At 42.1% G+C, this 25980-nt stretch overlaps 1 protein-coding gene across 7 annotated transcripts in view; it reads right to left on the minus strand.

The window, feature by feature from the left end:
• Positions 1–25980, minus strand: part of PTBP3 (polypyrimidine tract binding protein 3) — a 185595-nt gene that overhangs the window by 44619 nt on the left and 114996 nt on the right. For 5 of the 7 annotated variants that reach the window (XM_044271212.1, XM_044271222.1, XM_044271207.1 and 2 more), the window contains 2 exons: positions 7740–7815; positions 4329–4498 (listed from right to left, as the gene is read on the minus strand). In XM_044271212.1, coding sequence (XP_044127147.1) covers positions 4329–4498; positions 7740–7764 — 195 coding nt within the window. In that variant the 5' untranslated portion in view covers positions 7765–7815. Of the gene's footprint in view, positions 1–4328; positions 4499–7739; positions 7816–25590; positions 25614–25980 lie in introns of those variants that run through there. The other 2 variants (XM_044271231.1, XM_044271237.1) reach the window with 2 other exon arrangements.

Below are 25980 nucleotides of genomic sequence, written 5' to 3' on the forward strand. Positions count from 1 at the left end.
CCTCCGCTGTGCCGGCCGGCTCAGGAGAAAATGGTGGGCGCGATCATATCGCGGTCCGGCGATATGGCGAAAATCCATATCGTGGCCCAAATTCATATCGCATATCGCCTATACCGCCCACCCCTAGTATCAGGTTTTCAGAACTGTAGTAAAACAAATCCAGACCCAGAAACTGTCCAATAAAATACAGTTTATTTCTTGAAAAAAAAATACAAAAAGTCCACATACAGGAGCCTACTCCCTGGAAATGGACTTCATTTGTTTCATGAAAAATAAACCATGGATATTATTGGACCGTTTCTGCTGCTGGATTTTTTTGGCTAGAATAATTATTTGTACCTCAAAATTGTGCCATTAAAGACTACAACCTTTAAAAAAAATTTAAAAAAAAGTTCAGATATGACTACATAGACAGAAAAATAAAAAAAAAGTTGCTTGGTCGCCAAGGTGCAAAATGCAAACGGGGGACAGAGTTAGGGCTGTTTCACACAAGCGAGTCCATTGCGGGAATCGCGCTCCGTGTGTGAGTGTGATCCTCCGCTCTGGACTTGCAGGAGCGCACGGCATTATCATGATTTATAATGCTATGCGTCTCTGCATGGCCTTATTTCCACAGGATCATAGTGACATAAAGCTGTCAGTATGATTCTGTAGAAATATCGTCAAGCAGAGACACATGGCATTATAAATCATGATAATGCCGTGCGCTCCTGCAAGTCCAGAGCGGAGGATCACACTCATACACGGCGCGCGATTCCCGCAATGGACTCGCTCGTGTGAAACAATCCTTAAGAAAGCCATATGCATGTCTGGCCTCCTACTCTCTGAAGTGATTATTGGTGGAGAAAGGGACCCTTAACATTTCAATATGTGGGTGTCCTGATAGTGGAACCTGCATAAATTTCTCAGATGGGAATAGCCCTTTAAGTTTTAGGCTGAGGCTAAATGGCGACACGTGAAGCTTGCCATGTTGCACTGCATGTGAAGTACTGTGACACAAAGAGCACGAAAATGCGACATGGTTGTATTTTTGGTCGCAAGCAACTTGTCATAAACCAACACAGGTCACAATGCAACTTGTGTGAGACTGTGATTTGCCTGTGAACTTTCTGCTATTTGACCTTTTTAACAATTGAAGCCATAAAATCACGCAACAGAAAGTTGTTTTGGTGACTTTTCTGAGACTTTTAGTCGTGCATTACATGTAATCGTGTAGTGCCATTCTTGTTACGACCCTTTGAAGTTGTTCAGTATAACAATGTGGCCCTCAAACCAGAAAAGGTCATGAACCTCTAAGAGATCTATAGTGAATGCATTTTAATGGATCAAAACAGAACTGTTACGTGACCGCAGTAGCTTTAAAGGGATCTGTCATTTTAGAAAATTTTCATGAAATAAACCAACTCTGCTTGTCGACGACAAAGGAATTGAATAGAATGGGTCTCAGAATATGGTGACAAAAAGAAAAAAAAGTGTGCAAAAGTTGTAAAACTAAATTATTAAAATTTGGCATCACCATAATCGTACTAATCTGCTAAATAGTAAAGATAGCATTTCAACCACACAGTGAATGCAGTTACAATGAAACTCAATGAACAGGAAATTGCAGTATTGCTGTTTGTTTTTAATCCTCCCCCACCAAACAAAAATATATTTTAAATATATTAATGAAATAAATATATTTTAATATTTAAAAAAAAAAAGGTTAAAAAAAAAATAATCACTTGCTCCTTAAATGTTGGCTGTACTTTCAAACAAACTTTGCATAAATTAATAGTACAGGCAACTATAATAAACCTTACAATATATTTTATTAGAGAAAAAAACCTCTTTCTCCCAACTCTTAAATTAGTCTTGAGAGACAAATTGGATTGCCATCTCACTGATGGATCAGATTATGGGCTGCCCATAGAAGTCTAAGGAGGGATGGGGAGGAAGTGCAGAGAAACACACATAGACATGCTGCCAGTGAACGTCTATGGAGAGGGGAGGGATTAGAAGGAGTTAGTTGCTAGAGAGAGAAAATAGCATTTTGTTCTGATGAGATATATTTCAAAGTTTCTTATATTTTCCTGTACTACTAATTTATGTAAAGTTTGATGAAAGAACAGTCACCTATTAAGGCCAAATTAGATTTATCTTTAAAAGGGGTTGTTTCATCATAGACAATGGGGGCATATCACTAGGATATGTCTCCATTGTCTTATAGGTGTGAGTCCCACACCTATATCGAGAACGGAGCCCTACAAGGTGGTAGCTGGAGGACTCCGGTCCGGCCATCATCAAGCCGGCTCCCCGTAGAAGTGAATGGGAGTGTATCGCGCATGCGCGGACCCCACTCCCATTCATTTCTAGGGGCCGACGGAAAAGCAGAGCCAGCGATCTGCTATTTTCGCCGGCCCATAGAAAATGAAGAAAATCACAGAAATAAGATAATAATGCACTTAGTAATGATAAAATCCGAGACACCCAGCCAATATATTTTGATCAAAACATATCCGCGCCCGCGCACCAAGCGCCAAGGTGGTCTCAGGTCGGGCGGGTCCTACGCTAAACCTACCTAAGTCATTGGGCCTCTATGTTCAGGAGCGCACACGCCGCACATATGGTGTGCTGTTCCTAATCACCTTCATGTGCGTCAAGCAACCGATGGGAGGAGGAGCAAGCACACCTATATGTCCCCATAGAAAATGAATGGAGGGCGGCTGCGCATGCTCAGTGCGCCCTCCTTCACTTATGGGGCTCTGTTCTCGATATAGGTGCGGGTCCCAGCGGGCCCTCACCTATAAGAAAATGGGGGCATATCCTAGCGATATACTCCTATTGTCAATGATGAGACAACCCCTTTAAGGAGCAAATTCTCAGGAGTTCTCATTTGCTAAAAGTTTTATAGACAATAAGTTGGGGATTGCATCGCCTATATTTTTTTCATTAATTAAAATGAATCATCATCATAATAATAGTCATCATAACTACCAGCCCCAAACTACTATAATGCATGAATAGCTGAAGAAATACAGACATAAAAAATGTCATTAGTACTTTCACTCCACCACAGAAAGGCACGCAAAACTGTACACTTAAAGGGGTCGTGACAAGTTTTAATGTTACAATGCCCGGCAGTTCTAGAGAGAATGAATAAGGCTACTTTCACACTAGCGTTCGGGCGGATCCGTTCTGAACGGATCCGCCCATAATAATGCAGACGGAGGCTCCGTTCAGAACGGATCCGTCTGCATTATATTAGCTAAAAAAAGCTAAGTGTGAAAATAGCCTGGGACGGATCCGTCCAGACTTTCAATGTAAAGTCAATGGGGGACGGATCCGCTTGAAGATTGAGCCACATTGTGGCATCTTCAAACGGATCCGTCCCCATTGACTTACATTGTAAGTCTGGACGGATCCGCACGCCTCCGCACGGCCAGGCGGACACCCGAACGCTGCAAGCAGCGTTCAGCTGTCCGCCTGTCCGTGCGGAGGCGAGCGGAGCGGAGGCTGAACGCCGCCAGACTGATGCAGTCTGAGCGGATCCGCTCCATTCAGACTGCATCAGGGCTGGACGGCTGCGTTCGGGTCCGCTCGTGAGCTCCTTCAAACGGAGCTCACGAACGGAAACCCGAACGCTAGTGTGAAAGCAGCCTAAAGCAACAGGATGCATGCTTGACCTGCTGCTACATCAGGATGATGGGGATCCCAGCACTTGGACCCTCAGCAGTCAGTTAGTTATCCCCTATTTTGTGGATTAGGGATGACTTTTAAAAAGGTGGCAAACCCCTTTAACAGAGTTTTGGATTGTTCAATCCATCTCTCGAAATAAATACAATACAAAGTTCATTAAAAAGTCATATGTACCCCAAACTGGCACCAATAAAAATCCCACAAAAAACTGGCTCTCACATAGCCCTGTCAAGGGAAGAAAAAGTCAGTCATTGTTCTTTCAAAGCATTGATTCAAAAATAAAGTTTATATCAAAAGTAGAAAAACAAACGCTGTATAATGTGGCATCTGTGTCATGCTCCTAATCTGCCGAATAAAACACAGCGAATGTCATAAAAACAAACCTTAAAAAAGTTATACACATCAGATATACCCCGAAATGGTATACAAATACGACTTGTCTTGCAAAAAACAAGCTCTCTTACACCTATGTCAACAGAAACATAAAAAAGTTATGTCTTTTGAAATGCAAAGATCTAGAAATGAAAAAAAAAAAAAAAAATTCATTTTTTTTTTTACATTGTATACCCATGTTGCACTATATCAAAAACAAAAAATAATAATGAAAGATAACAGAAATGTGCTTAACAGCAAAATATAATATATAGTACCTGGCTTTTACTTTTCAACATCAAAAGATTGGTAACTTTTCCAAAAGGTACACCTAATGAGATGACGTCAGCTTCTGTGACTTCATTTGGAACCTTGCGAATGTGGATAACGCGTGAAGGGGAACAGGGAGAGCGATCTCCTTTAAATATCTTGCTATCGTTCCCATTAGCTGAAAAGAAAGAAATTAAAATAGTCAGTAACACCAATGCAGACATGTCTGTAAGGTTTTCATTAAAGTGGAGCTACTGCTTAGAACTGAAATTCCAGCTTATGAAAGGAGCTTCATCACATAAGGAAACAACATCTAAAATAACAAAATAAATAAAAAATAATAATAACGAAAAATATGGGGCTACAAAGAGGATCACTTAAACGACTGAAATAAAGCACCAGATTCATAGAAAAAATAAAATCACAAAAGGATTTATTATATCACAACATCACAATTTAATGGGCATCGTACAGTCTCCAAATAGCGATAGAGGAGACACAAATCCGCAATTTATGTAGCGTAATACAACATTTACTGCCAGGCAAACTAAGGCTGTGTTCACATGACATTTTTGTCCCATGTTTAAACCATTTCTGACACGACAATTTTCCGTTTTTTGTGTTTTAGTTTTTCCCTCTCTGCTTTTCTATAATGTTGGGAAGCTAGAATTATAATTTTTTTCTAAAAGTGGTGAAATTGGAAAAAGAATGCAATTCCACCATAGTTTTATGGGTTTTGTTTTGACTTGTTACCTTCATTCTCGGATCAGTATGATTACTTTGATATGACATTTATATGCTTTTTCTTGCATTTTAATACAAAAAAAAATATTGCGGGGCGATCTGTAGTATTTATTGATACCATTTTAGACTGTGGAAGACTTTTTGATTATTTTTTATTCCATTTCTTTGGGAGGCGAAATTATAAATGTTTTAAAGACATGACAATGCCTATGATCTTTTTATTGTTTGTTTATTTTTATTATCGGGAAAGGGGGGGGGGGCGATTTGAATTTTTAAAAACATTTTCTCACTTATTTTCATACTTTTTAAAAGTTTCAGCGTGGGGAAGCTGTTCAGGTCCTGGAAGCGCAGCGTTTCCAGGGAAGGCCGTCTGAAATGCTGGTTTCACAAATGAACCACAGCATCTGAGGCATTAAAAAAGTCTTCCATCTTGGCAGAAATTAGCCCCCGATGCCTGCTGTGTAAAAGATCAGAAACCCGGCACCTAAAAGACTTGCTCGCTCTGGTTCAGGTGGCATCTTTAACCCTTAGGATACCAGAGGTTTTTTCAGGTTCACATTTCACTTCCCTATCTTCCTTGAGCCATAACTTTTTTATTTTCCCGTTCACATAGCTTCATGAGGGCTGATTTTTTGTGGAACAAGTTGTACTTTTTAATGCCATCATTTAATATGGCATACAATGTAGTGGTGGAAATAGGAATTGTTCCCACGGCGTTCCCTTTGCGGCACAACTGACCTGTGCCCTTCATTCTCTGGGTCAGTAAGATTACAATAATACCACATATGTATAGGTTTTTAATGTTTAAATAGTGTAAAAAAAAAAAAAAATTGGGTTTCATTACCATATTCTGACCCCCATAACTTTTATATAGGTATATCTACTGAGCTGAGTGGGGGCTAATTTTTGGTGGCACAATCTGTAGTTTTTATTGATACAATTTTGGAATGTGTGACTTTTTGATCACATTGTATTACATTCTTTTGGCTAAGAGAAGCAATGAAAAATGGCAAATTGACCGGCATTCAGGCAAGTCTTCAGTTTTTTTGGCCGGAGACAAAACCGTAGCATGCTGCGGTTTTCTCTTTTGCCTGATCAGTCAAAAAGACTGAACTGAAGACATCCTGAACGGATTGCTCTCCATTCAGAATGCATGGGGATAAAACTGATCAATTATTTTCCGGTATAGAGCCCCTAGGACGGAACTCAATGCCGGAAAAAAAAAAAAAACGCAAGTGTGAAAGTACCCTAAGGAGTCCAGATTGCCATTTTTTATTTTCCTACTGCCCCCTGTTTCCCCCTCCGTCGGTGCTCAAAGCTCAAGTCCGGACTGCTGAGCCATGCTAACATAATGGAGGGGACTCCTGTGTGTATCCACAGCGGTCCTGATAAGGTATTTCAGTGCAGCTCTTACCGTTGACAGCAGAACAGCAGTAGTAGAAAAAAAAAAAAAAAAAATTGCGATCTGGACTACCATATATATAGCATTACCATATTTATTGAAAAACAAAAAATACAAACTTTCTTTAATACATTACATACATAGTAAATACAACATACAGACACACAATGCAATCATGCAAGTGGGCAAAAAAATCTGGTGGGCATGAGATACAGCGAATTGTCACGCAGAGCCTTTAGCACAAATTTACACTCACGATTTATCTAAAAATTTCCAGTCCTAGGTGTTTCAGGGTCACATATTTGATGCACCAAAGTTACAGAGCTCTTGGGAACATATTCGCTCACTATACTGACTTTTGGACAAACTGACTGCATGCACTGCCTCTACCTTCTTCATAACCACTGCATATTAGCCCCTAAACCATGCCAGATGCAAAGCAATATAAAGTGTGAACCCCTCAACCGCCCCAGATCACTAATGCTGTTAAGAAACTAGAACATTTTCATTGATCCCTAAATCATCCTAGAACACCTGAGATATTACCAATAGCCAGAAGAATTAAGCCACCCTAGACCACAAGATATATCATTCACCCTTAATCCACCCAATAGAATATTCTGCCCTCTATATAGCAGTATTATTTAAACGCTGGGCACTGTAGGGCAGTATTATGTGGTCAGTAAGTGACTGACTTGTCCATTGTATGGTAGTTTTATATATTTTTTGCAATGTATATTATACACTTGATTTATTAAATAATGACAAACTCAAAGTTTAGAGCACTTTTTCTGGTTTTATTCTCCTGCATGTAAATCTAAGTTTTTATGATAAGGAAATAGAAGTTTTGACAAATTATTTGCTGTGAGGCTTCATCTTTATTTATTTCTATGAGTTAGGTTTATTTAATGATGGGGAAGATCTCATTTTTATTTTTTGGCGTTATTTACTCTAATATCAGCCCTGGATATTGAAATGTCAGATGCTAAATAAAGTATAGCACTGATATACGTGGAAATATTAAATCACTTTATGAGCAAAGTAAATTACCGTAATAATCAGCACGTTTTAACACTATTTTTACCAGCCTTCCCTGACAAGGTGTACTGCATTCTTATTTTATTTATATACAGTAGGACAGGTCTCTCATCCAGTAAGAGAATTTCCCAGCATCTGGAACATTTAGCTAGGACTAATAAATTGCATTAAGAAAATATCACTTCATGAGAGGCTAGCAAAGCACAGCATGCTGGCTCTCAAAGACTCACTGTACCTGTAGCTGGAGTGGAATGGCTCATGGTAAAAGGCCCGTTAGCGATACCAGAACGGAGAAGCTCATCAGATGCCCGCTAAAAAATAAAAAAGTAAAATAAAACAAATGCATATCAGTATAAAACAATCAAAAAAAATAAAAAAAATGCTAAAAAATGACACTAATTATGTGTTTGGAATTACATGTGAGAGAGTCTATGGGCACTGGGTTTACAAACTGTACTATTAAGCCCACATACAGGTGCCTTTTTGCCAAGCTTCCATGCAAATTTGTCAGGCTACTTTCACATCTGCGCTTTTAATTCAGGTTTTGAGATCCGGCAGATGATCTCAAAACCTGAATTAGGCCACTTTCACACTTGCGGGATCCGTGCTACCGCAAGTTCACCATGCTGGTGGAAGTCTGCTCCGGCCCTATTCACTATAATGGGGGCAGGCCGTGAGGACGGCTGCAGCATGGCAAACAAGCCAAGAGGCGGCCGGACAAAAACCGCAGCATGTTGTAGTTTTATTCCGGCCGCATCTCGGCATGTGAATGGGGCCGGAGCGACTTTCACGAGCACGGTGGACTTACAGTAACACGGATCCAGCAGGCTGTTACCCCGCCGGAACAGCCTGCCGGAAAAGGCTACTGCAAGTGTGAATGTAGCCTTAAAAGTATCCGCTCCATTTAATAATTCCCGATGGCTCAGTTTCAGCTGGATCCGGTTGTATTAAAATCAAAACTGAACAAACTTGATCAGGCATGAAAATCATTGTAAGTCAATGGGCGCCTGATCCGTTTTTTTTCTGTTACGAAATAAATGTATCAGACGCCATTGACTTACGGCTCATGCACACGGCCGTTGCTCTGCCGTGGAAGTATTGCGGCCCAGAATACACAGGGCACAGGCTGTGTGTACCCCACATCACGGATGCGGACCCATTCACTTGAATACGTCTGCAAACCCGGAGATGCGGTGCGGAAGCACTGATCGAAACCCCACGGAAGAACTATGGAGTGGTGTTTCTGCCCGTGCCTCCGCACTGCAAAAAAGTAATTTTTGCAGTGCGGACCGCGGACCCCGTTCAAGTGAATGCGTCCCAGATCCGCATGCGGCTGCCCGATCAGGTTTGTTCAGTTTTGCAAACCGGACATAAAAACGCTGCTTGCAGCGGTTTCTGGTCCAATCTTCATTACACGAGACAGAAAGATCCACAAAACCGTTTACCAATAGATTATGGCTATTAAGCTTGGCTGCGGGCTGGAAAATCACTTAAAGCACAAGTAGCAAAGTGTTTTGGAGACCTCTTGCCCATGAGTACTATACATGCACTGGTAAAATGGAGGATTTCCGGTAATCCCTAATTTTTTACATCCCACCCTTGTCTGTATCACAAAGTCCTGTTCTAAAGCACTGGATAGATCACTGCCTTCCACCTTGAACATGCATCTGACACGCATAGGGCCCTATGGCGTTCGTATATGATGTTTTTACCATACATTAAAAGGGCATCTGTCAGCAGACTTGTACCTATGAAACTGGCTGACCTGTTACATGTGCACTTGGCAGCTGAAGACATCTGTGTTGGTCCCATGTTCTTCTGAGAAAGATTATGCTTTAATATCTCTCTCTGTAACTGCTGCACACACTCTACTTTAATTGACAGAACCAGACAGTCATCATAAGATCGTAACGTCTGGCTCTGTCAATGGCAGTGGAGTGGCAGTGGCAGAGAAAGAAGAGCCTCTAGGTGTAATGGCAACGCCCCTGTTGCTCCTAGAGGTTCATTTGAATATATTAAAACATCATTTTTCTCAGCAACGCTGGGACATATGAACATGGGACCAACACAGATGCTAATATTAGCACAGGAGTGTATGATACGATATGATAAGTGCTTCATACAACTGCAAAAAAAAAAAAAAGTCTGAAATTCAAAATCATGGATGCATAAAACGCCATGCACATACACTTTTTCATGAGAATCCGCCCTAGTTACTATACATCCCTTAAGAGAATTTTCATTTTTGCGTTTTTCAGTTTTTCTTACCTACCTTCCAGGAGCTATAACTTTTTAAAGGGCTTATTTGTTTCGGGGCATAGCTTGTATTAGAAAACAGAAAAAAATTATTTGTGGGGTGAAATTGTAATAAAAAAAACGAACAAAAAAACAAAAAAAAACAAAATGCAGTTCTGCCATGTTTTATTTTGGTCTTGTGTTTATGGTGTTCACATGACTCCCTTATTCTGCAGTACCAAATATATGTGTCTATTATGTTTTACTACTTTAAAAAGCATTGCCATATTCTGACAACCATAACTTTTTAGTTTTCCATTTTTCAGAGCTGTGAAAGGGCTCATTTTTTGCGCAACGAGTCGTGGTTTTTATTGGTACCATCTTGGAGTCCATACTAACTTATTGCTAACCTTTTATTCAATGTTCTTTTGTTGGGGGTGTGGGCAACATGACAAACAACAAATCGTCTATTTTTTCCACGTTACAGTTTTCGCTGCAAACTATAAATAGTCTTATATTTTAAGAGTTTGGACATTCTCAGACACAGTGACACATATTATGGTTATTTTTTTTATAGTTTATGGTGTCACAGTAACTGGGGGTCTCAATGCAGCCACATTCTTTTTATCATGTATAACTTTTGATTAAAATAAAAGTTTAACATATACAAATAGTGCATCGTTTCAGAATGATTTTTGTAAAGATATCCACATAGTTTGACAAATAAATAAACCGTATGATGCAAAACCCCCCCCCCCCCCCCAACTAACTGTCCTGCAGGGAGACGATTTCGACTGACCACATCTGAATGAGCAGAAAAAAATAAATACAATTACTGCACTCTAATATGGTAGGCGCAATATGAAAAATATCCTATACATTGAAATGCAGAGAAATATATAATCAGGTGCGGCTGTAAAAACAGACCTAGAGCCATGGGTGTGTTCATATAATTTGCCCCAATATGGACATTTGCGCACTCAAACAATCCCTCGTCAACACCATAGACACTAATCCAGGGACCGCAAACCAACCCTCCTATATCTTAATAAACTTGGCGGGGAATATCCTTTTCAGGTAGGCCCCCCTTTCAAATTGTAAAATTGTGTTCAAGCGGTTCACAAATTCCTGCCTGGTAGGCGGGCTACTCTGCATTCAATGTTTAGCTATCAACACTCTGGCCTGGAAAAGTATTCTTTGAATACACAAGGATATTTTATCAAGTCCTGGTGAATCTAAAATTCCCAGCACATGGACCCTATGGTCCCCCTTGTATCTGTATCTGAGTTGTTTTAGCAATGATCCTTATTACTCCTTCCCAGCAGGCCCTCAACTCGGAGCACTCTCAGAACATGTGCAACAAGGAAGCATCCATCCCTTCACATCTAGGGCATTTTGAGCAACGCAGCCACAATTACTATCATTAGTTACTATGTAGCCGCAAGAATTTCTGATCTTATGTTGAGTGGCCATAAGTTACCTCATAGTCCTCGCCTTAGGGCATGTTCACAAGGCTGTTTATGTTGCCAAAATTTTAGCGTGGACACTGTACCAAAATTCCGGCATCAGCCATGTAGAGTCTATTGTCAATCGGAAGCACCACTGTGAAGTTCACACAAATGGCAGTTAAAAGTCGCCAAGGCACCAAGAAGGCTCCTTCTTGGCACAGTGTCCGGACGGATGTTGCTTGACGCCGTGGTGTGTGTCCACATGTGCTTTAGAATCAACCAGCGAGAGGGTCCACAGCGGCTTTTGCCTTGTGAACATACAATAAGTGTTACAATACATTCTCATGGAAGGATTTTTTCTACTCTTGAGTTCTCTGCCGAATCAGCAAAGAAGGCGTCACTGTTGCTCTTGTTGCACCCAAGCTCCACTCATTTCTGTGGCCAGCTCCTCCCTGGGTGCTTTCATTGACAGGGCCAGGCAATGGCAATGCCTCAGATTGATAGAGCAGATTGGACAGCAAATACAAGTCAGAAGTTTCAGAAGTGTATTTGCTGTGTGAATCTAACCTGAGGGTCACTGGCTAAGCCATCTCCCATAGACTTCACTGTTTGCAAACATCTCCTGCATACGCCTGTGATAGGGTGGTGGTGTTGTCTTGTGGTCCCGTATACTGTGGTGATGGACACTTCTAAGAACTTTAATGGATCTAGTTCATTTTAAAATTAATACATAGCAAGGATTTCCCATTCATAAGGATTTAAAATCTAGAAGTGTGCTATAGCTTTAGTTAAAAAGGACCTGTAGTCTCTCTAGACTGTTACAATGACGATTCATGGCCACCGCTGTCCTGTACGCATGGGTACCGGCTGCCTGTGTCTGAATTAGGGCCAGTGTCCCTTTAGACACCTCTGTTGCAGTACAGCAAAGGTTCATCTTGCAGCTGTATGACTAATGGGCCCTCCTATAAATGCTGATCTGAGGTTCCACCACTTGCCTGATCTTCAGGTGCCTATTTTGCTACTTTAACCAGTGAAGGTGTGCTATTTTGATTGTCTGCCCATGTGCTGCATTTCTTCCTGTTAACTGACTCTGTAATTATGCTGCCTGCCCTGACCTTAGCCTGTCTACAGTAATGATGGTTTGCTGCCTGCCCTGAGCTCGGATGAGTTTCGCACACAGAGTTGCATGACCTCTGTCTGTGCTGACCTCTGCCTGTTTACCGACTAGGCCTGACCCCTTGAAGCTTTGCACTGGGTTCTCTGACCCTGTGGGTCAACTGCCAAATATACCGTTCAAATAGGTAGTAGCCCAGTAGGTCCCCTACAGCAAAGGGGTAAAAGAGCGTAAACCAGGGGATTGCCATGATAACAACCACAGGACTAACACAACATCAAACTGGTTAGTTGGTACAGTGGGTTCACACCGACTGCTTGTAACACTGACATGTCTCTTTTTGCAGCTACTTGAATTCCCCATGTAATAATTCTGGAGCATCTATTCTTATGGCTCTATGTTGTGCCATTCTTTCATTATTCCTTATAGAAGTTATGAATGAATTGCTAGAAATCTGCAATGAAGGTCCAGCTGGGTGTTACAAAGTTGGTTGTGTGTCCCTTAAGTCTTACACTATCCATTCAGTGCTGCTAGTATCAGACTATCCATGTACCCCCCCCCCCCCCCCAACTGATAACACCCATCTGGACCTTTACTGCAAGCGGTTAGCAATGCATTCAGAACTTCTAGCAGGAATCCTAAAGGAATGGCGCAACAAAGAGACATAAGAATAGATGCTCCAGAATCATTATTACATGGGGATATAAGTAACTATAAGAAATGTCAGGAAAAGTTATAGCTCCTTGCTAGGTACTGACTAATTACCAGGGTCGAACAAGACGGGGGCAATGATACAGCAGGACTCAGCACAGCCTGCAGCAACGCAGCTTACCTAACTGTTTCAATACAAGTGCTGGTATGCTACGCCAACAATTCTGGTATCCTCCGGAAGGGAGTGAAAGGGTTGGGCAAAGTTGACAATCTTTGTAATTTTTTTTTCTCATTCAAATGACTGCATCTTTTTTTTTATCTCAGCAGTATGACTAATACGAGTAGCTCATAAGCCTAGCAGATGTGCTATACCCAAGCCAGAGAACTTTTACTACATACAGTAATTTCTATCACTACTGTACTTTTATAGTTTTGTCTGTACAAAGGTCTCCAGTAATATTACACAAAGGATAAAATTGCTCAGGTAAACATGTTGTAGGGGGCACATAATCACATCATGGTCTACGTTAACATTAGATATCAACCTGTTTCTAAGGAAGAAATATGTGCCGTATGAGTTTTGACATATCTGTTGGCTTGGCCCTTTGAGCCAGTGATCATGAGACTATCACATGGCATAAATGTACCTAAAAAAACAACAACAATGCTATAAAAATAAAAAAAAGGGGAATTGGGCTCTCAGCAGGTTTCAAATGGCCATAATATGTCTGTATCAATACCGACAAGTGTGTTCAGGATTTATACATGGATTCCACTTCCATAGCCTCATCAAATCCTCAAGCATTCTGCATCCAGTGAATCGGTATTACATACCCCACATACATGCTCTGGAAAAACTCAGCACATTTTTGTCTGTGTCATGAGGAAAAAAACTAAAATAAAAATCAGTGATGAGAAAGAGCATGTTCATTTTTTTTTCTTCTTTTTGTGTATTCTGCACTGAAAAAGCTGTGAATTAGCCCCACTGAGAGACAATGGGCTAAAGGTCCTTTTAGATGGGACGATTCGGCAGGTGATTGTCGGGAAGGCAATCACCTGCTCGTCAGTGGAGGAGAGCAAGACATTTACATGCAGCGATCCCCTCCACAGTATGAGGAGGAGCGATCACTAATGCCATAGCTTGTCCCCATACAGAATCACTGTTTAGTAGCAGCGGAGTGCTGTTTACACAGCATGATTTGCTGCCAGCAAACGATAAATTATGTGCCTACACAAATGATCGAATTACCTGACGAATGAGCGTTTCATGGCGAGACCTTTAAACCGGCAGATATCTGGCAAATTCTTGTCCTATGTAAAGGGCCCTTTATCCTCGTGCAGATGTGCAGACACATTTGCTGCATATGTGTGCCAGAGATCATAGTGTCGGCCTTGGATTTCTGCCATGGATCTTCTTGCTAGAACATGTTGGATTTGCCATTGGCAAATTGTGAACACGTCAAAAAGTCCAAGGGGCTTGAGCTACACGTCAGCAGAATAGGATGCAACATTAGCATATAGCAGCATCACCTCTAGTTGCATCCCATACCTGAAGCACTGATTCATACCCGTCTGTAAGTGGGGTCTGTGCAATGTACTCAGGAGCTGCAATGACCAGATATATGGATAAACATCTGGCAAGTAACGCCAGACCGCTTCTAGGCCAACAGTCATTACATATCGCTAGGCTAGGGCATGCAATAACTGATAGAAGGACAAAATATTACTGCCATACAACAATTGGGTCATCTCATCTGCCCGTTGTACAGGGGCACAAGAATATATCTATTTCCAGTATATCTTATGTAAATACCAAAAATGACAAAACTGTACAAGAAAGGAAACTGCTATAGCGGTTTCCTTCGTAAATGTAACAAGCACTTAAAGGGAACCTGTCACCAGGTTTTGTGTATAGAGCTAAGGAAATGGGTTGCGAGATGGCCGCTAGCACATCCACAATACCCAGTCCCTATAGCTCTGTGTGCTTTTATTGTGTAAAAAAACACGATTTGATACATATGCAAATTAACCTGAGATGAGTCCTGTCCCCGACTCATCTCACAGACAGGACTCTTCTCAGGTTGATTTGCATATGTATAAAATCTTATTTTTTTTTACACAATAAAAGCACTCAGAGCTATGGGGACAGGGTATTGTGGATGTGCCAGCGGCCATCTAGCAACCCATGTCCTCAGCTCTATACACAAAATCCCGGTGACAGGTTCACTTTAAAGGGGTTATCCCATGATTAATGTAAAAAATGAAAATCAGACATCATATATAGAGATGAGCGAATCGACTATGGATGGAACATCCGAAGTCGATTCGCATAAAACGTTGTTCCAATACTGTACAGAGCAGGAGCTCCATACAGTATTAGAATGTATGTCTCGCGAGACTTCAGGCAATACCTTTATAAATTAATTTGTACTGTATAAAAAACAAAAACAAAAAAAACAAAAAAAAACATTTCCCGAAACATTTCCCAAATCAGAGTTCGGGAAATGGTTTTCTGCCGTAGCTCTTTCCTTGTAAATGTCACAGCTTCTAATAGAATATATGGCTGGTGACAGTTGAAGATTAATGGGGCATTCACATGACTAGCTTTTTTTTGTGGTCCCCAAATTGTGGATCCACACAGAAACCAGCCGTGTGCGTTTTGCATTTAGTGGATCAGCTGCAGAACGGACATACGGATGTGGACAGCACACAGTCCCATTGTAATGAATGGGTCCGCATTTGATTTGCAAAAAATGCAGATCAGATACAGACAAAGTATGTTCATGTGAATGTCCCCTTAAACTAAGTAAGTGTGACCCCCAAAGTGAGGTGGACAAGAAATAAGGACAAGAACAAACAGCAGGTGGTGCTATGCAGATTCATTCTATTGAATAGCTCAGTGACTATACAGAATTCTTGATTACAAGCAATTACCAAAGTATTCAGATCCAGGTGCTGGTTAGAAAATGTAGAATATAACCCCTTTAAGTGAAAGGCGTTGCCCCATTACAAACACATATCCCAATCCATAGTCGCTGTGTCTGACAGAGTTGAATGGCAATGAGCTTGCATTATTGGAGCTCCAATGAGAGAACATAGGGGGTCCCATTCTTGTGGTCCACACCAGCAGTTGGACCTCCACAGATCAGACACATCCCCTTACCCTGTGAATAAAGGAAAAGTGCTTGGAATAGGACAACCCCTGTAATTGAAGGGTAGCTGTTAGGCCCTGTTACATGATATGGTTCTTGCAAAAGAAACAGAAGCTTCTGATGCTTTCAGATAGGTTATACCTTGCACTCCACACTTCGGGATCATTCAGACGGCGGTGTTTGCGGTCCGCAGAATGCACAGGGCCAGCGCTATACAGAAATGCCTATTCTTGTCTTCAAGAATAGGACATGCTCTATATTATTTGTGGGGCCATGGAACGGAACTACGGATGTGGACAACACATGGTTGGCTGCCCGCATCTTTTGCGGCCCTATTGAAACGAATGGGTCCGCACCCGTTCCTCGCAATTGTGGATGGAGACCCGTACATATGGCCGTCTGAATGAGCCCCTATAGAGGGAAATAAGCTAAGCTCTGTGATATATAGGTTTATATGATTTGGAGGATTTGAACAGAAATTCCACATTGATTTTTCTGCAGATATCCACACCATTGCAAAGGGTGAAATCCAGAGGAAAAAAGATCGCACAATCAACATCCTGCAGACTTCAAAATCCGTACGGGAGGTCAATTTACTGCATCACGCTAGAGAGTTTTTCCACATGAAAATTCAAATATAATCTGTAACTTGAGCAGGTAACCTTAGAGTCAGTATGTAGGGCACAAATGATGAAATACAGTGTTTTTCTACATTTCTACAGGAAACTACAGTGGTCCCTCAAGTTACAATATTAACGGGTTCTGTATCAACCATTGTATGTTAAAACTAGGGATGAGCGAATCGACTTCGGATGAAACTTCCAAAGTCAATTTGCATAAAACTATGTAAAGGTCAGAAATAGATGCTGAAAGCTGTAGATCACTTTCTATGATGAGAATTAGAGCTTCCTAAGGAACCTGCAGAGCACACAGGGCACCAGTATGATAAAATGGAGCTTGGTGCTACTTTACTGAGCTGGGTGTGTCCTCTGGTGGTCGATGCAAACAAAAGGGACCACCAGAGGACCAGGTAGCAGGTATATTAGACGCTGTTATCAAAACAGCGTCTAATATACCTGTTAGGGGTTAAAAAAAAAAATGTAAAAAAAAAATAAAAATCGCATCTACAGCCTGCCAGCGAACGATCGCCGCTGGCAGGCTGTAGATCCACTCGCTTACCGGCCGATCCTGTGTGCGCACGTTCACAGGAAATCTCGCCTCTCGCGCCGGCGCGTCCAGGAAGAATAACAAGAATCCTGCGTACGGCGGTCCTAGGGCGCTTAAAGACTTCAACTGCTCATGAAATAAATTAAGGGCTGCAATTTTCAACACAATCACTGGGTGGCAGCACATGGACACAAGCTGGTCATCTCATGACACACCTATCAGGGCATGTCAAGCCAAGAGGAAAGGATGCATCAGTATGGCAATAATGTGGCTGCACCTACAAGTTTCAGACACTACTGTGAGAGATAGGTTCTCGTTCTGTCTCTCTCTATATCTATATCTATATATACTGTATTACTCTTTTCTGTCCACAAGATGGCAGCAAACCAGAGGTGTGAGCCTCATGTGCATTTATTTGTCTTAAGGTCACTGGGGGAGGGAGGAGTTAGGTTGTCATTTTTGAACGTGCCAATGAAACTCAGGGATAAAATTGGCAAAATACTCCATTTTGTCAAAGAGCCAATAGTCTTTTCTTAAGGAACACCCCTTTTGTGATGTCATGTCTGCTATTTAAGTGAATGTAACTTGAATAAAGTGCTCTTGCTCAGGGGGATGAGAAGATGCTTTCATGAAACCAACTTGTGTGTGTGGTCTCATGAAAGCAGTATGGCCTATGCATACTTCTACTTCTAATTGATTTGGCACCACACAAGAAGATGAGAATCACATGAATTGCGCTAACACTACAACAAATCTAAAAAGAAAAATATTACATACATCCTCATTTCACATACACTTGTTAGTCAAGTTACAAAAGTCATTGGATAGTACAAGTTTTTAGCAAGGGGACTGTGCCACAAAATGTGCTCCGCTACTATGTGACGCTCAGAAAGGAAAACTGCTCCCACAACTGAATTTTAAAAAGGTTTTCTAGATTTTGATGATCTACCCTAAGGATTGCTCATCAATATCATTATTGGTGGGGGCAGTGGCGTACCTACCATATAGGCAGACCACGCAGCTGCTATGGGGCCCGTGAGGAAGAGGGGCCCGCAGTGGAGGAGAGGCCCCGCCCCCGTCTATCTTCCTAATTGTCTCCCGTCTGCTAGCCCCGCCTCCCGTCGGCTAGCTCCGCCTCCCGCCTGTTAGCTCCATTATGCCTGATTCCTCTCTGGATTGCCAGTAATGAAGTAAGTGACCGCTTGTAGGTGAGGACAGTGGAGTGGGGGGTCACTCAGCTTTCCCAGGCTATTCCTCTGCACATATGCCATTCAGAACAGGAGGAAAGCTGGGTGCTATTATGTAATGTGACTCAGCTTTCCTGATGTCCTGCATGGCACAAGTGCAGAGGCCTGAGGAGATATGAGGGGAGGTGGAAGCTGTGTCACTCAGCTTTCTCAGATTATTCTCATGTCTCTCCACATGTGCAGGCAGGACAGCAGAAAAGCTGGGTGCTATTACATCATGTCCCTCAGATTTCCTGCTATCCTGCAAGGCATAAATGCAGATAATAAGAAGATGGTAAGGCAGGGGGGAGGGGTTCACCCAGCTTTCCCAGAGACTCCTGTCTCTGCACATGTGTCATGCAGGATAGCGAGTAATGTCAGTGTCTCCCAGCTGTCCTGCATGACACAGAGGATATGGGAAGGGGGGCACTCGCTTCCTCAAACTTTTCTCATGTCTATGCGCATGTGCATGTGCCATGCTGGACAGCAGGAAAGTTGGGTGGTATTACATCATGTAACGCCCCAGATTCTTGTCAATATATGCTGAACACCGCCGGGAACTATCAGATCCCATTCTCTATAAGGCGACTTTCACACTTGCGGCAGGACGGATCCGACAGGCTGTTCACCATGTCGGATCCGTCCTGTGGCTATTTCGCGCGACCGCCGCTCCATCCCCATTGACTATAACGGGGGCGGAGCTCTGGCGCAGCATGGCGGTGCACGGCGAAAGCCGCCGGACTAAAAGGTACTGCATGTCTGACTTTTTAGTCCGGCGACTTTCGCCGTGCACCATATAGTCAATGGGGACAGAGCGGCGGTCCGGCGGCACGGCGAAATAGCCACAGGATGGATCCGACATGGTGAACAGCCTGTCGGATCCGTCCTGCCGCAAGTGTGAAAGTAGCCTAATGGGTCTGTTGGGATCCGGCATGAGTACTGCCATTTTGTAGAACAAAATACTTCTGCATGAGGTGGGGCAGGGGAGAAGTTAGGGAGGGTAGTAAGAGGAGCCAGGGTGCATAGTAGGAGGGACTAGGAACGGGCATGGGGGCCCAATCTAAATTCATGCTATGGGGCCCAATGATTTCTGTGTACGCCCCTGGGTGGGGGTCTTACACCTGGCAGCTGCTGGCGTCTGAGAAAACACAGTGTAAGCAGAATGCTCTGTCCGCTGAGCAAGCGTACTGAATCTCAGGTGCCATTCACTTCAACCTGATATTGATGACCTATTCTGAGGATAGGCCATCAATATCTAGACATCTCCTTTAGGCCTCTTTCAGACGGAAAAATGTGCGGGTGCAAAACATTGTAATGCGTTTTGCACTCGCATGAGAAAAATCGTGCATATTTGGTACCCAAACCCGAACTTCTTCACAGAAGTTCGGGCTTGGGATCGGTGTTCTGTAAATTGTATTATTTTCCCTTAAAACAGGGTTAGAAGGGAAAATAATAGCAGTCTGAATACATAATGCATAGTAAAATAGCGCTGGAGGGGTTACATTTTTTTTTTAACTCACCTTAATCCACTTGCTCGCATAGCCGGCATCTCCTTCTGTCTTCATCTTAGCTTTGTGTAGCAACAGGACCTGTGGTGACATCACTCCGGTCATCACATGGTCCATGGCCATGGTTAAAGATCATGTGATGACTGTGACGTCACCAAAGGTCCTTGTTGCTACACAGAGCTAAGATCAAGACAGAAGGAGATGCCAGGCCGCGCGAGCAAGTGGATTAAGGTGAGTTAAATTATTATTATTTTTAACCCCTCCAGCGCTATTTTACTCTGCATTCTGTATTCAGAATGCTATTATTTTCCCTTATAACCAAGTTATAAGGGAAAATAATAATGATCGGGTCTCCATCCCGATCGTCTCCTAGCAACTGTGCGTGAAATCCGCACCGCATCCGCACTTGCTTGCTCACAACCCTATTCACTTCTATGGGGCCTGTGTTACGTGAAAAACGCACAATATAGAGCATGCTGCGATTTTCACTCAACGCACAAGTGATGCGTGAAAATCACCGCTTATGTGAACAGCCCCATAAAAATGAATGGGTTGGTATTCAGTGCGGGTGCAATGCGTTCATCTGCGCATCCGCGCAGAATACTCGCCTGTGTGAAAGGGGCCTTAAAGTGACTAGCTATTCGAAGAAAACTTTAAAGGAGGATCCTGTGTGTATATTAGACAAACACGGAAGCATTTCACAATTCTGTGCTATTTAACTATCCAAGAAAAAAAAAAAAAAGTTCTGGATCTCTGAAAGTCCCACAGAGTTAAACTGAGTAGCATTGCACATGATTGACTGTGGCTCTATTCTCGTCAACACCAGGGCCCTCAGCGGTGAGACCCTAGACCAGGGATGCTCAACCTGCGGCCCTTCAGCCATTGTAAAACTACAACTCCCACCATGCCCTTCTGTAGGCTTATAGCTGTAGGCTGTCCGGGAATGATGGGAGTTGTAGATTATCAACAGCTGGAGGGCCGCAGGTTGAGCATGCCTGCCCTAGACAATCAGACTCTTTTCCTCTATCCTGTGGATTGTAGAATAAGAATTTTTCATAGGAAAGCCTGTGTGTGCTTGCGTCCTAGGAATCTGATTATTCATTTTTTTTTCAAGCAAAAAACTGCTAAAAAGAAGCAATACAAACAAAAAAAAATAGACTGCAAAAAATTGTAAGCAAGATAATAAATAGACAATGAAACAGTATAAACAATGAACACACACATACCAGAAGATGACTACACAGAGAAACAGATGTCTGCTATTTTTATTTTAGCACTCACTTCTTCCTGTACCTTGGCCCTGCTTACCACTGTCCTCTTCTTGAGTGACCTGCTTTCTTTTCAAGTACCTCAACATGGTAGCAGAACTAATTTCTCCTCCCTAAAAAAAAAAAAGTGTGTGCTAGACCAGCCAATTTCAGCTAGGGACCGCCCTGATTTACGTAAAAATAAATACAACCTAAAGCAGTTGTCCCATCAAGACCACCACTGTCCATATACATAGGTGAGGTGGCCTGAGCGAACGACTTCTATTGTGGTGGTCTTGAGCTGTCCATGTATTACTAGACATTATTCACCCTAATGGCCATGTAATACTACATACCCCCTGCAGCAGCATCCTGGCTGACCATAGCTTTCTCCATGAAAAGACCAAACGCAATCATCTGATCACCAAACAGAGGCCTCATTCTGCGAGGGATTCCCTTTGATGAGCCAATCCCTTAATTTTTTTATTAATTTATTATTTAATCAGGGCGGACCATAGCTGGACCACTGTGTTCTACAGATGTTTCAAACATAAATTTTTCAGGCTCAGTGCTCGTCACGATGCAAATATGACACCTACATTAAAGGGGTTTTGTCACTTCAGCAAATGGCATTTATCATGTAGAGAAAGTTATTATAAGCCACTTACTAATGTATTTTTATTATCCTTTTCCATATACACTGCTTATTTCCGGGGTTTATGGCCAACACTGCAGAACAGATACGAGGTGGACCGGATGGTAGCTGCTGTGCACTCCTGTGGTCCTAGCCACTGAGTGGCCAACACTTTTTCCTATAATGTTCAAGCATGGCCACTGCTGCTGGATTGCAATGATGGCCATAACTGCTGGAAACGAGATGTGATGGAAAAAATTAATCAAGCCAGCAAAAAAGGCAATATGGACAAACACAATATTTAATAATGATTGCCTATTCTCAGAAAGGGTCATCAATATCTGATGGGTGAGGCTCCACCCCCCGCGATCAGATGTTTGTAGAGGCCGTGGCACCCCGGTGAGCACTGCTGCTACCTCACAGTTTACCAAGCACAGCTCTGTCCATTGTAGGGCTGTGCATGGTATTGTAGCCCAGGCCCATTCACTTGAATCGGACTCAGCTATGCCTAAACCATGCGACCGATGAACATAACGTCAGTGTTGTAGAAAGAGGGCACAGCACTCATCAGAGTGACATGACCTCTTCTAACAACGGATTGACAGGGGTGCCAGGTGTTGGACCTCAACCAATCAGATACTGATGAACTATCCTAAGGATAGGTCAACAATATTACCCCTTCAGTACCTTACGATTTTCTGTTTTTGCGTTCTCATTTTTTTTTACTCCCTGCCTTTCTGGAGCCATAACTTTTTTCTTTTTTCTTTCACATAGCCATATGATGGATTGTTTTGTTGCATACTTTTTTATTGGCTCAATTTAATATGGCATACAATGTTGTGGTAAGCTGGAAAAACCCCAAATAGGGTAGAATTAGAAAAAATAGTTTTATGTGATTTGTTTTTATGGAGTTCGCTGTGCGGTAAAACTGACCTGTTCCATTTATTCTCTGGGTCAGTGCGATTGCAATGATACCACATTTAGATCGTTTTCTTATAGTGTTTTTTTCTAAGACTTTAGACCTTTTTTTTTCCTTTCAATTGTCTTCTGTACCCCCATAACTTTTTATATTTACATCTACCGAGTTGTGTGAGGGCTCATTTTTGCGGTACGATCTGTAGTTAATACTGATACCATTTTGGAGTGTGTATGACTTTCATCACTTATTATTACATTCTTTTGGGAGGTAAAGTAAAAATTACAAATTGGCTATTTTGATTTTCTGCCGTTATGCCTTTCGCCGTATGGCATAAATATTTTTAGATTTTATTTGTACGAGCGTTTCAGACGCGGCAATGCTCATAAGGTTTAATTTATTTTATTATTTATTAAATTTTTTTATTGTGAGGAAAGCGGGGCAATTTGAATTTTTACTTGAATTAGTAGACTGCTACTTGTATTCTGTAATGGATAGAAATCCATTACAGACTACAGGATTCAGTATATTCCAATGCAGTGCTAACACTAGTAGGCCAGCATGGCAATATACTAGTAATCAGCCTGGAAGTCTCATAGAGGCTCAGGCATATTACTACCAAGGAACACCTTCCCTGATCTCAGTCAGGGGAAGGCGTCCCCAGCTGGGCAGTGCAGGGCTTCTGGATTTAGCCCTCTCAGATGCTGTGGTCACAATTTACCACTGCATCTGTGGGGTTAAATGTCTGCAATCGGAATTATCGCCAATCGCAGACATTAGCCTCTTTAAAGACCAGACTTCTGCCGTACATTTACAGTGAAGGTCTGGAAAGGGTTAAAGTCCCATAAAACCCCTTTAATAGGACCCGTGTATGATACTTACAATGTGCAATTGCATCTCTCAATGCCAGCATCAGTTTCTGCTAAAAATTATGTGATACAACCCCTTCAAGGTAGTAATCTGTAGCTAGGCTTTCTTTCACCCGGAACAAAGGTTCAGTTTATTACCCTATCCCTGTATCTGAATACCCCAGCCAAAGCAAGGAGGCTGACGGCGCTCCCCTCAAACTCTGTACCAGGTGTACACGCCCTGGTTGCCCCCAGAGCCACTCGCCTGAATATTCCAATTGCTTTGTCCTATTCCCAGGGTGCTCTATTATGTTTATCCAGAGCAAAAGGGAAAGTCAATACGACACACACTAAAGGCTAGTATACATGGCAGAGATGTGAGTAGAGGGGGCACACTTTTTGACATCTCCTATTGCCACCGACACCATATTTTGGTAAAAACTAAATTTGGATGTAGAACCGCTCGAAGGCCTGGTTAGGGACAACAGCTAAAAACTAAAGAATTTGTAAAATAAAAAATTGCTTTAGCCATGTTTTCCCCAGCGGCCTTTAGGATTACGTCTAGTGAGAAAATATATACAGGTGCTGCACTCACTATTTGATCCATAGGCCTCATGCACATGAGTGAATTTTTCTTCAGTGCTTGTTGTGGATAGCAAACTGACCCATTCACGTCTATGGAGCCTTGCACATATCTGTGTTTTTTGCGAATCTGTGTGACCGTTTTGCAAACTATAGGGGAGGCCCAATTCCTGCCCGTATTTGCAGATGAGAATAGCCACAAATATTTTGTGGACCGAAATATGGACATGTCTGTTTGCATGAGTAATAAGGAGAAGAGCGATTCCTCCTCTATACCTTCACCATGCTCAGTATCAATCCAGGACATGCAGGATATTGTATACCCCCCTATGCACATAACCTATTTTAATGTGACTTGGTAGGTTCACATCTGTGACAGGTAAATCCGGTAGTCTGTTCCTGCAAAGTAGAGGACTACCGGAGTTACCGTATCCAACACAGCCAGACAATGGTGGATCCCCATTCACTGTAATGGGATCCGATGGGAATCCAGTGGGTTAACAGCATAACTGCTGGCTTTCTGCCAGAAAAATACTGCTGCATTCACAATGCTGGCATTTATGCCACAAACCCATCAGATTCCATTATAGCGAATGGGGATCCAGTGGTGCCCAGCTATGCCCGATATGGTTACTCCAGTTGGCTGCAACTCTGCTGAAACAGACTACTGGATTTACCTGTAGCAGATGTGAACCTACCCATACAGCCTGCTCACATCTGTGTCGTAGACGCAACTCAGGGGCTGTCGCAGATTCAAAAACAATGGAAAGCAAAGTCTTGCATGTGGGACATTATTCTATGCAAAAAAAAAAAAGTGGACTCCTGAAACAGACCCCATTATAGTCAACTGGATCGGTTTGGCCCCATTCTGGTCAGTTATGTGATGAAACTTGCACGTCCGTTATTTTTGTTGTTCTGCGGCTATAATGGAGCAGAACGATAGAAATCGATAGCCAAGTGTGAATAAGGCCTTAGGAGTGTATAGAAACAGAGAACAGATGCAGATATGAAATAAAATACAGTATATCGAGCACGAGCCCATAGTAGGAACCCGTGGAGTTAATAAGGTCTCACGCACACATCCGATTTGCATTTTCTGCATTTTCTGCAGATCACATGTGGACTCTTTCATTTCTGTGGGGCCACAATAAACAATGGCAGCACACGGATGTCATCTGTGTGCTGTCCACAATCCTGCCGATTTGCCACAATTTATAGAACATGTCCTATTTTTGTACGAGTATCCGCAGACCACAAAACAGATACGCCTGTGTGCATGAGGCCTAAAAAGAGTGGCATCATCTGAAGAGGGGAGCAAAATATCTACACACCCCTTAAAAATATCGGTAAACATTTACCTCCGATTTTCTTAAAAGGCAGGGTCATGTACGGAGCCCCAGGGAGTGTCTAGAGGGAAATTCAGCTAAAAGGAAAAGAGATGAAACGACAGAAAACAAAATATACTGTCATTTTTGTCTTTTCTAAGTGTAAAGGGATAAGACAGGAAAAAAAAAAACAATATATCCTAGAACTTGGCGAAGCGGAGAGGAAGACAATTCGGGTGAGCAAACTGATTTGCCAACATCAAAGCCGTTCGCAAATTTTGAGTTATTACTGGACATGGACAAATTGCTTCGTCTAACCAAATTCAACCATAATTTCGATAAAAAAAATATATATAAAAATCATAAAAAAGTAGGAAAATCTAAACCAATTTCAAATGATACTAAATATAATAAAAAGAGAAA

The sequence above is a fragment of the Bufo gargarizans genome, chromosome 1 (assembly GCF_014858855.1).
Source record: "Bufo gargarizans isolate SCDJY-AF-19 chromosome 1, ASM1485885v1, whole genome shotgun sequence".
NCBI lineage: Eukaryota > Metazoa > Chordata > Amphibia > Anura > Bufonidae > Bufo > Bufo gargarizans.